Source organism: Sardina pilchardus, chromosome 4, assembly GCF_963854185.1.
Source record: "Sardina pilchardus chromosome 4, fSarPil1.1, whole genome shotgun sequence".
NCBI classification, from domain to species: domain Eukaryota; kingdom Metazoa; phylum Chordata; class Actinopteri; order Clupeiformes; family Clupeidae; genus Sardina; species Sardina pilchardus.
The window spans coordinates 9917567-9934942 of record NC_084997.1 but is presented as its reverse complement, the minus strand read 5'-3'; the positions used below and the strand labels follow the sequence as shown (position 1 = coordinate 9934942).

At 46.8% G+C, this 17376-nt stretch overlaps 1 protein-coding gene across 1 annotated transcript; it reads left to right on the top strand.

The window, feature by feature from the left end:
• Positions 1-2086: 2086 nt before the first annotated feature.
• wnt6b (wingless-type MMTV integration site family, member 6b) lies at positions 2087-14817 on the top strand. Its single transcript, XM_062534057.1, has 4 exons — positions 2087-2758; positions 6654-6874; positions 12099-12412; positions 13834-14817. The coding sequence occupies exons 1-4, from the start codon at positions 2679-2681 to the stop codon at positions 14293-14295; spliced, it is 1077 nt and encodes a 358-aa protein (XP_062390041.1). The 5' UTR covers positions 2087-2678; the 3' UTR covers positions 14296-14817.
• The last annotated feature ends 2559 nt before the right edge of the window (positions 14818-17376 follow it).

The window sequence follows — 17376 nt, the reverse complement described above, 5'->3', positions numbered from 1 at the left end:
CTTCTCGTGGGGATTCCAGAAATGACTGTGGCTTGTTTAAAAAGGTTATGGCACATACGCGTCATGTGGTTTTGATTTAGAAGTAATTTTTAAGCTTAGCATATAAAATATTATGTGCAATAGGAATTCTAATCATATCAGATGATAATCCATCAGAGAATGAATCGACTCTCTGTTTGACATTAAACGGCTAAACAGTTTAAAAAACATAAGCAACAAATGAATTAGATGGACCAGTTTCGGGAATCAGGGAAGAGGGATTGGTGATCTCAATCACCCCAAAGCTGGTGAGTTTGACAACGGATGGGAGAAGTGTGAAAAAGAGAGGGAGTTAAAGACGAGTGGGAGAAGGTAAATGGCTGTTCTGTCCGGAGCACAGCCTGGGCTGAGAGCTCATGGAGCTGTGTGTGCGTCGGCCGGAGACATACAGTGGGTCTTCAGAGGGCTGTTCCCAGGAACGCTCAGCCAAGACCCCAGGCTCAACACCCTGCTGCACTTTGAAATGGGATCTTTATTGTCCATAAAGTTTAAGCCAAGTATGAAGAATCACTCCTCCCAAACAAAACACACATACGTGGAGAGAGAGAGAGAGAGAGAGAGAGAGAGAGAGAGAGAGAGAGCGAGGGAGGGAGAGAGGTGAAGAGAGATAGAGAAAGTGCCACAAGTAAGTTAGTGTTGTCCACACCATCTTTCTAATATATATACAGTATACAGTATATATATATATATATATATATATATCTTTGTAGGTGTGTGTGTGTGTGTGTGTGTGTGTGTGTGTGTGTGTGTGTGTGTGTGTGTGTTTGTTTGTTACTGGGGAATCCCATTAAATGAATACTTTATCTTTGAACGCAAACTTTATGTTTCCTAAAACCATACCAAATAACCTAATGCTTGGCTGCAGATGCAGCAGTAAGCTAGTGTTGGGACATGTAAGCATGAGCACTGTGCACAGTATCTACCGACTTCTCTTTGAGAGCTTTCATGAATGTGGATTTGTTTTCTCGTTTTATTGAGCACAAATTAAAGCAAACACAATGGCTGACTCCCATGACCTTTAATACAAGGGTCAATGGGGTCATTTGATTACTGCCCATTAACACAATCATCAGGCCAAGCTGGTTATCTCTACCCTTTTATGTAATGATAAATTGAAGTATTGCTTCTGCGACACACCTGCGGCTTAGTCAAAACTGTTCCATATTTCCCTCTTTGAAGCTGGAGGGAAAACAAAGGGAAAAAATCAAAGAGACCTGACTGTGAGATAGCAGACAAATGGCCCATCTGATCTCCTCCCTGCTCCAAGCTATCAAAGGGGTGAAATGAAAAATAAAAAGAGACTCATGTCAGTGATATTACCTGTTTGCGTATGCCCACATGGTGACAGATTGCATCACTGTATTGGAATTCAATAATAGGCATGATAACAACAAAATATGATTTTCGGAAATGAAACCCCAGGCAAACTTTTTGATATGTCTGTGTGTGTGTGTGTGTGTGTGTGTGTGTGTGTGTGTGTGTGTGTGTGTGTGTGTGTGTGTGTGTGTGTTGGGGTGTCCACTGGTCTACCAATAGGCTAGGTGAGTATCCACAAATGTATTATTCAGAAGAATACATTTAACTGATATTTTAAAATGTTCATTCAGACATTCATTCCGTCAGTAGCCCTATGAGACGTTTGGAACCAGCTAAAATATTCCAACCATTCTGCCATTAATGTTCTGTTCCTTATTGGTATGATATGTGCATGTCGATGATATGACACTGTGAAAATAATAATTAGCTATATGTTGGCTACCAATTGAACTCTAAATGTGCTGCTTAAAACAACCTAAATATGAATAATTTGCAACGGAAAATAAGGTCTCTTACTTTCTGTTTCATGAATTCTTACGTTTCAAGAGGAGACCTTTCCTCCCCTCTTGCTTTCCTTTCTTCTCTCTGAGTGACAGTAAGGATTTGACTTTGCCTTCAGCAACGTCACGCCGTGTGGATGATGAGGGCATTTGGTACTGAGAGAAAATAAGAGCTGTTGAAGGCTGGAAAAGTGCTGGTTAACGTGCGCGCTACAAGTCGAATTGTTCGTGACATCTACCTACCTGTATCTGCTGAAGACTCTTGCCGCCCCTCCTAGACGCAGGACACCACTGCACAAGGGAACACATGGCAATGCATGTCACAGCCTTTCATTTGTAAATATTTAAAAGTTGGAGCTAAAATTCCTCATGGAGTCTGTTCAGTTCATATAGATATTCTTTGTTACCTAACTGTTGCCCGGGGTCTGGCTACATTCCATCCCCTCGGGCTCTAGTATCCTTGTGGCAGATTGAAATCGCCTTGGTATTGGAATTTGGGAGTTTAGTCAGGACGCGCTTGTGTCACTTCAAGGAGAGTTCCTCTTAATATTCTCGTTCTCGAAAAGCCGTCTGCCAGAAAATGAGCAATGAAGACGTTTAGCAATTTCAGCACGGATGTTGCTGCCACTGTCCTCGCTGGGTAATCGAATCGTAGTGATGAACCCAAGAAGTTCAGCACAGTTTCTACACAGTTTGCGGGGGTGCTGAAAAACTTCCACACTTCAACAACTTTACAGGAAGCCAACGCTTGGACACACTTATGGGATTAGTTTTTTTCCTGTGTAAATTTCAGCAAGTAAAAGGGATATTTTCACTTTCGTCATGATGATTCCACTCTCGCGAACACAGCTTGCTCTGTTTTTTATCCTCCTTTGTCCGGTTAACATAATCGGCTTGTGGTGGTAAGTTACCCTGCAAAAACACGTTTGACATGTGCTAACAACTGGGTAGGCTATTTCACCAGAATACCAGTTTTATGGTTAGATATAGAATAAATTAAAATCTGTGGCGTTAGTGGGTGTTGTCGTCAGCCCGTGTTTGCATTGCGATAAATAAAATGTTAGCATATTGTTAGTCCTGATAAAATTCAGCCATTGTCTAGCATTATTAATCGCAGATAGTACCTGATTTTATGTCAAATTTTACTCCCTACCCTGCACTTAAATTCACGTTACGCCTCGAGCAGTGTTGGTGAAGTATGATCAATGTGAAGAAATTTCCCGGTAAACACAATTTAATTCTGAACTCCATGACATGACATGTGGTGTTTACACATTTATAAATCCAATCCGCCATTTGGGTGTTTATTTTGATTGTCAGTGTTCTCAGACTTGAATAGAGTTGTAGTTAGTGGTCTCACGACTTGTTTTTTTTTTTTTTTTTTTTTTTAGAACACACACACATGTCTATTTTATGAATGAATTCTGAGTTTGCAGGTAGGCTATTCGGACAAGAAGTTGAGTGTGAGTGGGATGAGTTATTGTTTGTGAAAAAAGGCAGAGAGACATCAGGAGGTCAGAGTTGGAATTCTAGGTGGACCTTCAGGCGATGGATCTCACCATAAAGCAGTCTTAAGTTCAGCATATGACATGCATGACGTTAAATGGGACAGAAACAGTGCATTTGGTAACAGACTGATTAAAGCAGTATACTGTATTTTTCTCTGCCCTGCATACTGCACATTTGCACATGGTCACACACCAGAACTGAGCAAACTTTAAAGCTTGAAGAGTCAAGAGCAGTTTCAAAGGACCGGGCATAATTTAACTTTAGCTTAGATAACACTATCATGATGTCCACACACTGACACTCATGCAGCCCTTGCCAGATTGACAGGCCGGCGGTGTTTTGAGGAGGAGGAAGAGGAGATGAAAACATCCGGAGATAACCCTGCTGTAGGACCTTTTAATGGCTCTCTCCAGCCCTTAGAACTGAGGCAAAGGGTCTGTGTGGGATTCTGGAGGAGCGTCCTCCTCCGAAGTGTCTGGGGTCAACCGCTGGCCACATGCCAGGTCCGTACCCAACAGGTGTGCCCCTGTATGGCCGTGCACGTGCAACCGCCACTCTGAGCCTGCCCAGTCAACCGCGCATGTAGCCCCCGCTCACCACCACCACCACCATCACCGCCGCCGGTCCAGTCAACACATTACCTGCCCCATGCCACCCTGAGTTTAGCCCCAGTGTTGCATACATCTGTTTGCAGGGATTCCAGAAAAACAGAATGTTCTTTTGTGTTATTGTTCAGCATTGCAATTGGACGGGTGTGTTGTGGGTGATTGTGGCAGCACTGATGGCGGTGGTGGTGAGGGCACGGGGGTTGTAGGAAAAGAGAGTTCCAATCAAGGACAGTAGAGATTGGATCAGATAAAGATCGAGTGACGGGGAGCTTGGCGAAGGCCAACGCGCTTACAGTGTTTCACCACAGAGCATGTGGCCTCCTCTCGCTTCCCAGACGCTTGGATGTCACTCCGAGCGCCCCCCCGATTTCCCCCACCTCCCGCTGTCCACGCTCATTCCCAGGCATGTCCATGACGGACAGCAGCCACGCATCACTGTCGTGCAGCGTCCAGGTTCCAGTCACTTGATTTAGTGTCGAATTTGAGCAGAGATTGTGCCATGGCCGCGAGCCATGGACCACAGGACTTAACCCAAGCCACTCTCCTATGTTCCAGCCCTGTCGTGACTGACTTCATATCCAGCATACTTTGGGGATTAAGGAGGATGAAATTCACTCTTTTCTCAAAGTGAAAAGGGACTTATCTGTAGTCGGGCAATTCATAATGTAACCTGAGGTCCCCGGGCCATAGAAACGGCTCATCTCAAGTAGTCTGAATCACAGGGCTCTTGAATTGATTGTTTGGATTAGGCTTTTCTTAATCATAATTTCCGGCCCTCTCCTATTCTTGTCTCCTGCCTCGTATTATTTTTATGATTTCATGCATGATATTGCTATTTTTGTTGGTTCCTGATTGCACACTGATAGTCCTTGTCTTCATCTGTGTTGTGATTGGGCCCTATCTCGGCTTTATCACCGTGTTTGAGAGTTCTACTGGTGCTGATATAAAGTAGGAAGTCACAGCGAACAGAGATAGATGGACTCCTTATCTGGAATACAAGGTCGCTGTCTCAGTGCTTGTGCTTGTGCTTAGGCTCTCAGCTTGCGGTAGGCACATCCATCGAGTTCTGATCCTCCCAGGGTCCCTTCTGGGTCACGACTGGTTTTGATTATAGCTGGAGCTCTGGGTGGTTGAGACAGACAAATATCTTCATCTCCATATCGCTGAAAACCATACTCTGACCGCACACACATCCCTGCCAGTGCTCCAGCGTCCTCTGTGATATTCAAGCCTTTCTTCAGAAAAGCCCTGTCTGCCTCTCAGCCTCTCTCTTACAATGAAACAGGACTTGGGGCAGAAATGGTGTCCAACACAGTCTGCTTTTTTTACGAGTCTACACCTCCCGCTGTAAAATATGGTTCCACAATTCATGCGCAGCTTTTAAGAGCCAGTTTCAAAGCCCGGGATCTTGGCATCGAGATTTGTGCAGGTTTGGAGACCATGACACATCAGATAATCATTGGTTTCTGAAGGTGGCTGGGCGGCTGCTAAGTACTGTATCTGCATGTCCTAATCACGCCGGGGCATGGATTGGGTTTGGATTGAGACATGTGCAAAGAGTGCCGTCATGCCTGCCCGAGATATGTTCCTCTTCTCACGGGTCTCCATGGAAACACTGTCAATATATTGTCAATAAGTGGCAGGAGGAAGCTTCCATCCAAAAGTCGTAAGGCCCGCGGCCCGAGGGAGAAGATGTCTGTTCTCACTGCAAGGAGATTGCGCAGAGAGTCAGTCGTCCACATTATGGCAGGTTGTTATTGTGCGCTCAGCCTCTTCAGGGCTTTTTCTTGTGCTGTTGGAATGCCGGGATCCATTAAATAGGGCCATACAGGATACATAGAACGTGTGCTTATTTTAAGTGTCTGGTGCCTTGAGAGCACCGGTATATAAATTACTTTGTTAAAGTGAAGTATTTGACTAATCAAGATGGGATGCATCACTTTTTGTCTTTTTTCTTTTTTTTTTTTTTTAAAGCCAGCTATCCCATGTCTCATATTTCTAATCGGACCGCCGTGGTAGGGATTGGCAAGAGTGTTGGGGTGACTTCTTAAAACAAACTCACACGGCAGATGAATGCTATTAGTCTGAAAGATTAGCCCTGACAGGGGTGAGTGAGAAGCAATGAGGTATTCTCACAAAGCCTTGCTCCCACAGACAGCTTTATAAAGATAAAAAAGTCGAATGCACAAATCCCATCAGCTGAACTTTAGTCCGATACAAACGTTATTAAATAGACAGAATTTGGACTGCAGCGCAGTTCTCACATTACATCATAGTGGCCTGTCATGGGAAGCTCTGGCAAGAGTTCTGAGTCTTGGACCTGAGGCCTACACTGCCATTAAGACTTGAAATAAACAATTTACCCAAGAGTAAACATACATCTGTCAGCACTTTTGAACAAACCCAGCAATTAGTGTGCGGCATTCTCCCCTTATATGTTATCCGTGCATGTTCAAAAGGAGTGGGCCTTTATTGCTAATGTTTTGTTGTGTTTTATTCACATAAAAGTGTGATTTATTAAAAAATAAATCATAATCGTAAGCGGTAGGGCTGTGAGTATTACTACGTGCAGGAAGTCCAATGAATTCCGCTCGTGTGTGAAACTTCAACTTTTCGCCCCGTGTTATTCTTCGAGGGAGGACGCGGCGTGCCAGTAAACCTGCTGTGTTTTTCCCTACAGGGCAGTGGGGAGCCCGCTGGTCATGGACCCCAACAGCATCTGCAGGAAGACCAAGCGTCTGGCCGGCAAACAGGCCGAGCTGTGCCAGACGCAGCCGGAGATTGTCAACGAGGTCGCCAAGGGCGCCAAGCTGGGCGTGCGGGAGTGCCAGTACCAGTTTCGTTTTCGCCGGTGGAACTGTACCAGCCAGAACAAGTACTTTGGCAAAATCCTGCAGCAAGGTGAGTGGTTTGGTCTTCATAGGCAAAACAGAGCTACCTCTCCACTGCAACTAAGCAAGACTGGTCTTACTGGTCCTCCAGTGACCACTGCCGTCGTGAACCCTTGACCCCTGAGGCTCAAAGTCCAGTGCCCTCATTTCAACTCCCACGTCTGTTCTTAGGCCCGCCTCGTGCATAACAAGGCCAGCTGTTGTCTGAGAGAGACGGATTTTCACTTGACTGCCTTGTCGTCTCCGCAGATTGCACACTCAAAATGATCACCTAAAATTGCCTTGCATAATCAGTGATCTTGTGCGCCTCATGGGGCCTTTGAAGAGACTAATAAAAGTAATGTAGGGCCTGCGGCTCACTAAAGTTCACTGCCTACACCCCCCACCCCACCCCCCATCTCCCCATCTCCTCGCTGTTGATGCGTTTGATTCATAGGCCTCATTCTTCGTGGCCCGACAATGAGAGGCTTGTGTGTGTGTGCGCGAGTGTCTATAAGTGGCACAGTTTTATCCTCTGTTTTGTAAACTTTGTCTATTGGCTTGTTTCATAACCCATGATTTAACTGCAGACGAGGTATTCATCATACGCTCAAAGTGCCAGCGAAGCACCATAATTGAACGCATCGCTGCAGTAGGCCATTAGTACCCTTAATTGGAAATGCATGCGAGTACATCGTTTAAAGATTTGCAGACTAAATGAACCTCAGCGTTGCGCTCGCGATGAGGGATGTATTACACTCGCGGATTCGCATAGCCAAGTGCTCCGTGTCTTCCCTGCCCAAGCCTGTAATCACCACTGGCAGATACACTGCGGGCACATAAGCAGCATTTTGGTTTGTCAGAGGGAAGGATGAGTATTTGAGGGGATGCTGCGTTCATTTCCGATGGCAGCGCGTCTCCGGCGTGTTGCCTATTGATGTTTGTGTTTGTGTTTGTGTTTGTGTTGTTTGTTGTGTTGTGTTGTGCTGTTGGTGGCTGCCAGCAGAGGGCAGAGTGCTTCTCTCCCTCTTTTTCTCTCTCCCTCTTTCTCTCTTTCTCTCTCTCTCTCTCCCTCGCTTTCCACCATTCCTTTGATGATGTGCCCCAAGTGTAGTCACCCGTCTGACCAGGTCGTGGGCCCAGCCCCGTCCACCATGCTGCCGCTCTACGCCTGACCAGCAGAGTCATTGAGCTAAATCAGATCCATAGATGTGGCTACGCCGACTGCCACGCTTCCAGCAGAGACGTGTTTCCACACGGATTGCAACATGACTCGCACTGTCTGCTCTGGCCAAACCTAACCCCCCCCCGTCCCAAAAAACAAAAACGACACAAAAGAGATGTCTCCTTGCTCCCAATGGAAATGAATCATAAATTCCTCGGTGTCTTTGGGAAGGGGGCAAAGTGCTCCACTGTTTTGAAGTATTTACTCCAATTACCAAGATGTACCTGTAATGACCACGTGTCAGACCGGAGAACTCTTGCAAAGACAGGTTTACTTCCTGGTGTGGGAGCCACACGGGGCAAAGTGGCTCGCATATTTCTCCCATTGCAAAAATAACTGGGGGCTATTTTCTTCCTCTATTCAAATATATAAACCAAAGCTGTTGTCTTGGCCCAAGGGAGGGGCCCCTAATGCCAAGGTTTTGCTGGAAGACTCCAAGGCTGCTTAAGCACGCTGTCTGTTTGGGCCTCGTAATGGAGTAATTAGAAATGCTCGCCGATAATATGCTAGCCTAATTAGACAAAATAAAATCATAATGCCGCCTCTGTGCAATTTTCTACTGTCACCTCAGGAATGCGCGGCATTAGTGTTTCCTTCGCAGCAGTCAAGCTTCTGTCTGTTTCTCTGTCAGTCAGTGTTTGCAGGCTTTGAATTGTCTGGGGTTTTGAGGTTTGGGATTTATTTCTCATTTCTTTTTTTTTTCTTCCTGTCTCTTCTCTGTCTTGCACTGCTGTTTTGGAAAACAACTATGCGCTCGTCCCAAGTCTTTGTATGTAAATTATATATCGTATGACAATCCCTCGCTTAACAATCCCATGAATTCCCTGATTATTGAATGTGATGGGCCATTCACATGGTTTTATAAACACAATGACCAAACTACAACGTGAGGAACATAAGTGTCTGAGTTATAGTTCTGCCGAGAGTTCTTCTGACTAAATTCCCTCAATTGAAAACGCCTGTAGTTAATCTAAAATGTCTGCATTTGGAGATTTTTTGGAGATCCCGTCGTCGCTCGGTTGTAAATCTCCCTGATTCGTCTCACCACAGATAGGCCATTTGTGTAGCAGATGTGTTTTGTATTTGTAACATACAGTGGTGGGGTGGAGAGAGCGCGGGCTCCTCTAGTTTGGAGTGGGAGAGGGGGGGGGGGGGGCGAGCTGGGGCTGGGTTGTATCAGGTAACACAATGCTGCAGTAGAATAAACATAGCGCTCTCCCCCAGGGGAAGACAGTTGTTTCAGGACTTAAGCTCATCGCCTCCCTTGTTTCTGCTCCACAATCCCGTTTCACACCTGCAAGTACAGGCCATGCAAATCCACGTCAACATCAAACAGTAAGCACTCTTTTTTTTTATATTTATTTTTTTTTGTACCCTGCTTCATTCTTCTGAAGGGAGTGAAGTGGGTTTTTATACGCGTCTCTGTCTGATGAGTAGGTCATGGCACACAGCCCTTCCCCGTGACGGACAGGACAATTTTAACAGGATCAGTGGACCGACTGTAACGAAACAATTAACACGTCACCCCCACCCCCACCCCTCTCCAAAACACTGGAGCTCGACGGGACACCCACTGGAATGCGTGTTTACTGGCGTAACTGTGTAAAGGATACATATTTGGGGGATTACTCGCGCCACCCCCATGCACGTCGACTTAATGAATGTGGCTGTCAGGTATGCAACAGGATCCGCGCATCGGCGCGGGGGAGAAAGGCCGAAGCCCCCCCCTCTCTGTTCAGACGGCAGCGCATGGAGGCAAAATAAATCAATCAAAATTATTCACAGCCGTCAGGCACCGTCCGCTCTCTGAGTGGAGAGGCCCCATTTTGCTCCTCTCTCTCTCTCTCTCTGTCTCTCTCTCTCTGTCTCACTCTCTTTTTCTCTCTGTTTGTCTCTCTCTCTCTGCTCATCCTTTTGAACCAGCACACCCATGCATCATTGATTCAAAGATTGAAGTATTAAAAAAAAAAATTGCTAATTCTTCCAGAAGCCCCTTCTGGCATCGGGTCCTATCTCAGGCAGGCCCAGACACAGGCAGAGGCAGAAATTTGTTTGGAATTTGTGTCTCGGAGGAAAATATAAAAAAAAGGAAGGTGAGAGGAGTAGAATCTTCATATACCTCCCTCCCTCACAACCTCAGTGTCTCTCGCTTCAGACATTAACCTAATTGGGTCTGCAATTCGAGTCTAGTGATCCAATAAAGAATTCGGGGGTGATAAAAAAGTTATTTCGCTTTTGACGGTGTTCTCTGTTCATTGTGCCTTCCTACAAAGGACCTCTTCATGTCGGCTGGATCCATCTGTCAGTTGCCGCCTGCCCCTTAAAAGAATGCAAGTGAGTTCACGGGCTGGGCCCTCGACGCGATCAGAGCTATCGATACATTCCTCCTGCATGTGGTGCGCATTACCTTGGACAGAGAGCAGACACATTATGGGCTGTTAAGGCCGGCCTCGCTCCACTCGCCGTTCTTTTTCTAAGAATGGCGAGATGCTCGAAGCGTTTGATCAGCGCCGCTCCCAGTGACTGTGTTCGGTTAGGCCCGGCGAATCCCAGCTGCTCCAGAACGATCACCTCGTCTGCTTTTTTTAAGCGTGACGTGAAGGGAGGCCTTGTATCCTCTCTCTCTCTCTCTCTCTCTGTCTCTCTCTATCTGTCTCTCTCTCTCTCTCTCTCTCTCTCTCTCTCTCTCTCTATCTCGCACACGTTTTTATCTGCGTTGGAGAGGAATGTTTAGCGCGAGTCGCGATGCCGGGGTAGAAGCGGGCGGCCAAATGCGCTAACGCCGCGTTTAAGACCGTTAAGGATCGGCTCATCTCCTAGTCACTTTTTGGCCTGGGTGGGGAAACGTTTACACAATGCTGTTTTTTTTTTTTCGCCGACTGTTTTTCTTTTTTCATTTCAAAACAAGTGTGTGTTCCAGAAAAAACAACTGCAGGCAAACGAAAGGCATGTGACAAGGCTGTGATCTGTGAGTCCGGGGCAGCACTCCCACCGGCTCCACTCTGTGGGCCTAATGCACACCAGAGAACCACAGGTGTGTTCAGGTGTTCAAACTAGGGGCTGTCAGAGGCCACTTACAATCACACACACACACACACACACACACACACACACACAGATATGCATGCATGCACACACACACCCACACACACATATGCTGCTCTTGCATGGAGACATCAGTGGGTGTGCAGACGGACAGCTGGGATTAATATCAGAGTAAGTGCTGGTCCGCAGCCCCTCTCACGGCACCGATTCCGTTTCACTGGTTCTAATGAATCCCATTCACTGAATCATGCGATATGGAATTGGCAGCCGCCTCGGCAGTGACTGCACGCTCATGTCTTCCAGCTCCAGCAAAATAAAAGTCATTCATTTCAACTGCATCACAATGGGCTGCTAACTGCCATCTCTCTCTCCCTTCTCTCTCTGTCCCTCTCTCTGTCCCTCTCTCTCTCTGTCCTTCTCTCTCTCTCCTTCTCTGCTCACTCTCTCTCTCTCTCGCTCTGTCTCTGGTTTGCTCGCAGCGCTCTCCAAGTGTGAAATGTCACTTGGAGTTTCACTTAAAAGTGCCAGAGAATGAGAGCTTTGTGAGCGAGAGCTTTCGGAGGGATGGGTTCTGGGGGTTATATTGTTATTCCACATAAAACCCGTTAAGTTTGTTTTTGCTGTTATGTGGCTCTCGGCACGCGGGGGCCAGGGACTGGTAAGCTCTGTTACAGAAATAGCCCGGCAGCTGTGGGCTATCAGACATGCCACGTGTATCAGCGCCCAGTGTCAACCACAGTCATTGTCCTAAGTGAATTGTGGAGAGGCCCTGTCTGATTTTCCCGCTGTGTGTCTGTGTATAAGTGTGTGTGCGCGAACATGAGTGCCTCTCTGTGTGTGTGTGTGTGTGCGTGTGCGTGTGAGTGCGTGCGTGTGTGCGTGCAACAGGCTTCCACTGATGTTTGGATGTGTAACTCTACCCCCGTGTTAAGAACCCAAATAAAAAAGCATTAAAACGTTTTTTTTTTTCGCTTTCCCCCGCCAGACATCCGGGAGACGGCGTTCGTGTACGCCATCACGGCGGCCGGCGTGACCCACACGGTGACGCAGGCGTGCAGCATGGGCGAGCTGCTGCAGTGCGGCTGCGAGGCCACGCGGAGCCGGGCGCCGCCGAGGCCCTCCACCGTGCCCGGCCCCGGGGGCGGCGAGGGGGGCGTCAAGTGGGAGTGGGGCGGCTGCGGCGACGACGTGGAGTTCGGCTACGAGAAGTCCAAGCAGTTCATGGACGCCAAGCGGAAGAAGGGCAAGAGCGACATCAGGACCCTCATCGATCTGCACAACAACGAGGCGGGACGTCTGGTACGCGGCAAGAGAAACCTTTGAAGCCAATCTGTTGTTTTGATCGCTTTCTGCTCTTTGTTTTTAAACTCAAGATCAGTCATGCACTGTAGTTTTCCTGATAGGCTGATAGGGAGATATGCGTGTGTCTGAGTATGTGTGTGTGTGTCTGAGTATGTGTGCGTGCGTCTGAGTGAGAGCTTTTTTTGTTGTTGAATTACAGCTCCAGGTTGTTTTTGAACACTCAGCAGATCCGCAGGGAGAATGTTTTTTGCATTGAAGCATAGGTGTTACATGTACAGCCTTGTGCGCTGCTGCTGCTGCATGGCCTGCCCAGATCTCTGGGGATAGTCAAGCCTAAATGAACCGATAGGCACCTGAAGAGCACAGGTAGGGGATAGTCAGGAAATGTGGTGGATTAAACTGGGCCTAGACTGGATATTTGGAAAACATGCTCTGCTATAGTAAATTGCCTGAAGAGTAGCACCCGTATTTTGACATTTACTTTATGTAACGCTATTATTTTGAAAAAAAAAGAAACGAATGAAATAGGAAGATAATGAAATAACCATGTTGGGTTATTATGAACAGAAAAATTCACTTACCTTAAGTGGTTTCTGACACAAAAGAATTGTTTGGCATGTTAAACATTCGAGGCTTTTATCTATTGTGTAACCTTGCATCGCTGTTAGCAATGGGTTTGACATGGTAAACCAATACCTTAACAAGAATTATGACTCCGAAACAAGAAAACAAGCGTACACCACATACTCTCTTTTCACGCCTCACAGGCATGTCTCGAGAATTGTTTGGCCTGTTTTGCATTTTTGAGCGTTTTTTTTTTTTTGGAGGTTGTTTGGCCTTTCAAGTGCAGGTGTTAATTATACGGCGCGGGCTGAAATTGCAGAGGACGCGGGCGTGTGCTGCGCAGCATCAGTATTTCTTCATCACTGGTCAGGCCGGGTCACTGTCTCGGTGGCTTAAAGCGGGCTTGTCAGCGAGGGGTCACGCACAGGTGAAAAGGTGGGCGGGAGGGGAGTGGCTCAGGAACGGGAGATGCTTTTGAGTCACGGAGCGTTCCACCTTTTTTCCTCCCCCACGCACCCCCCACGCCGCCATTGTTGCTCCCAAACCCTTCTTCCGTGGTTCGGCGTGCCTCTGTCAAAGAGAGGCCGGCTGCGCGTTTTAGCAGAGCATAATTAAGACAGATTTATAAAGGCACAAGCTCTTATTCGTCTCCACTGTCTGAGAGCTGAAGGATGCCCAGAGGCAAGGGGTGTGGACAGGGTGAGAGGCTAGGAGAGAGGGAGGGTGGAGGGGGTGGGGGGAGGTGAAATTCCTTCGGAATAGCGTCTGCTTTTATCTCCCTAATCTATCTACCCCCTCACCCCCACCCCCACACCCCCCCACCCCCTCTCCTCTGTGTCTCAACACAAAAACAGGCGGTGAAGAACTACATGCGCACCGAGTGCAAGTGCCACGGCCTGTCGGGCTCCTGCACGCTGCGGACCTGCTGGAAGAAGATGCCCCACTTCCGCGAGGTGGGCGACCGGCTGCTGGAGCGCTTCAACGGCGCCTCCAAGGTGATGGGCGGCAACGACGGCAAGACGCTCATCCCCGTGGGCCAGAACATCAAGCCGCCGGACAAGCAGGACCTCATCTACTCGGCCGAGTCGCCCGACTTCTGCCTGCCCAACCGCAAGACGGGCTCGCTGGGCACGCGCGGCCGCATGTGCAACAGCACGGCCATGGACATGAGCGGCTGCGACCTGCTCTGCTGCGACCGCGGCTACCGCGAGGAGACGGTGGTGTTCGAGGAGAACTGCCTCTGCCGCTTCCACTGGTGCTGCGTGGTGCAGTGCAAGAAGTGCCTGGTGCGCAAGGAGCTCAGCCTGTGCCACTAGCACCACCTGCCGCCACCACCACTATCCTCACCATCACCACCACCACCACCATGCCACTGCCCCTGTTCCTACCCAAAAACAACAACACTAACTACCCCCACCCCCCTTCCCTATCCAAAAGCCCCTGGAAAAAAAAGAGGGCTGGATCGAAGCCCTCGGTAGTTCTCATGAACCTCTGGCTCGCTGAAATATAGCCGTGTGTGAATGCTGGGTAGAGAGAAAAAAACCCGCAGCGTCACCCAACACCCCTGGGTGCTTTATAGTGGGTGACTCCTCGAGTCTGTGGCTCAGACTGCTCTCTGACTCAGTTCAAGAGCCGCGGCATTGCGTGAGGCTCCCCTATCCACATTCAGAGGAAACTCACCTGATTGAGAAATCTCTGAGATTCCCCCGAGATGACTAAGTCGAAATGTTGAGGGTTTTTGCTAACGACAGACTTCTGCAGAGACTTGCAGAAACTGTCGGGCCCTTTTCTGATTCATCGTCACTGTGTTCAGACTTGAGGTGGGGGACAGTGGCTCCTCGCTGTGACCACATTGGACCAGCTCGGCAGGTGTGAGTGCATCAACACTGACCACAGCAGGGTGGACAGTTCCCAGAGAGACAGAGACATTTGTTAATGTTGTTTGTGGACATGGTCTCTGCTATTGCAACATACTGATGAGGGATATAATGGAATTGTGGGAAAAAAGGGAAGGGGAGGGGGGTCCCAGAGAAAAAGTGCACAATTTCTGTGCATATGGTGAGGCTTGCCCCCCAAAGACTGTTATTTATAAACCTTTATAAGCAATGAGACTACTCATACCAATGAGGAATATGCCTTCCATCTTCTTCAGAAGCACTTTGAATATAGGAGTTATATAAATCATATGTAAACTTTCTTTTATACTAAACGTAGTTTTGTAAATTTAAAAAAAAAAAACGTATAGAAACAATTAGCAGAACACATGTTGAAACATTCCTTTATATGAGTTATTTTTCTATTTTGGTTCAGTTATTTAATGATAATATGCACTTTCTGTGGAACTTACGTATAGTCATTTTTTTTGTTCAGCACGGCCAGTTAGACCATGTTCAAACCATGTGGCTTAGAGAAGAATGGAATGAGGTTTCTTTCTCACATAGTTGTAAATCAGGACACCATGATGAAAACTTACCATAGCTTTTTGGATAGTCCTGTTTAGATTACTATGCCAATATGCCGCAATAATGTAAAACAGACCAAAGACCCCCAGTTGTTTCTTCGATCGAAGATAAGAGCCAGTTGTCCTCTGTGAGATCTATGCAACAGTTTCTTCAAATACGATGCTTCTGCTCAGACGTATACTTTTCAGTGCTCGTATATCAATCCTGATGGACCTGGAAAAAAATACCACAGGGTGTGAGGATGCGATAATGTTTTGTGACACTGAACACATGAGCATATTTTGGGTTCCATGATAATCAGCGGGCATAACAAAATGGAAAAGCATCATAAAATCAAGATGACGTTGCAACAGTTCAGTGCCATGATGTTTTATTGCTGAATGATTCCTAGCTAGAGGGCTCATGGATAAGACTGTTGCCATGGCATTGAAAACATACAGCGGCAGTATTTATGTGGATTCCATTCCCCAACAGTCCATATTAATCAACCATTGACAGCCCCAGTGACATTCTGCATATCATAGTGACATTTTTGCATGAAAACATGAACCCCGTCTTTCCAGTCTTTTTGTAAACTACTAGAGAATAAGCACAACCCTTTCTTACTTGAGATGAGATGGAAACAAGTCCAAGTGGGTCAAAAGGTTCTCAGTCAGAAACAACCAAACCAATACACTGCACACAGACATTTAGGCATAGTTCATATACGTTAATGGCAATATCTGTTAGTGCTATTTAGCATTAACCAATTACACTGATGTGGCATGTACTGTATACAAGTTGTATGTATAATGCCGTACATAACATTGCAAGGAAACTGGCATTAAAATGTTATAGCAGTGTTCCTCCCCAAATACTCACTGGGAGTATTGTTTATAGTGTTTGGATAATGTGTATCTGAGCTTCTTCTAAGTGGATATTTTTGTTTTGTTTTGCCTTTTTTGATTACAAGAATTATTTTTACAAAGCTTCAACACAATGACCCCTTTTTACAATGTTTCAAAGTGATTTATGGGGACTTGAAGGCCATTTGTTTGGATGCTGAAATGGACTGTTCCGACGGAAAACCAAGAAAACCCCTCAAACGCAGATATTAACTTCAAGTTGTTATCATTTCCAGCTGTTACGACTTGTCCCAGTTTGTGTGTAGAAAAAGGGAGTTAAAACATGACAAAGTGAGTTCTTTTGAGCTTACTATGCAAAGCTTTAATAAAAGTCAACTGTTCTGTACTCAAAATCTGATGCTCTCTGCCTTCATCTGGTTTGTTTTGGTTCCTGGAGTCTTCAAGGTCGACAGCAGACACTGGACAATGGGCTCGCGGGAAAGCACATTTCTGATTGATCTCAAAGATAATAACTTTTTCGAGCGCCCGCTATTTATAGAGAGGACTCCATAGGACTTATGTCACTCTTTCCTCCCATCCACCTCAAACATATCATGTAAGTGTTATTCTAACTGGTTGACTTCAGACTGGGTCAAGGCTGAGTGGCTTTCACCTCAGACGCTTCCAATGGCAATTTAGACCACACAAAAAAAAGAAAGAGGGAAGAAAAAAAGTCAAAAGAAACTATTGACACTTCTGCTTCAAGTATATCCTTTTGCCACTCAGCAGAAAAAAGGTGTTGTTTTGAGTTATTTATGCTGTTGGAAAAGACTTGCACTGTATTAGTTTGAGCCTTTGCGTGTCGGCACAGGTTGATATTTTCCAGGAATTCGGCCTGCAGAGCCAACAAGTGTGTGTTGAAGACAGAGGTAGGCTACAGACGGTGAAAGCGCCAGGAGCGCTCTGCTGAAGCAGCAGCACCAGCACCAGCGGCAGTGGTGGCGGCGGCAGTGGAGGAGGAGGAGGAGGAGGAGGAGGAGGCAAGAGTGTGAAGGCCAGGGCCATTGCAGCTCGGCAGACAGTGGATAGATTTATAGAAGCCCCCCCATAT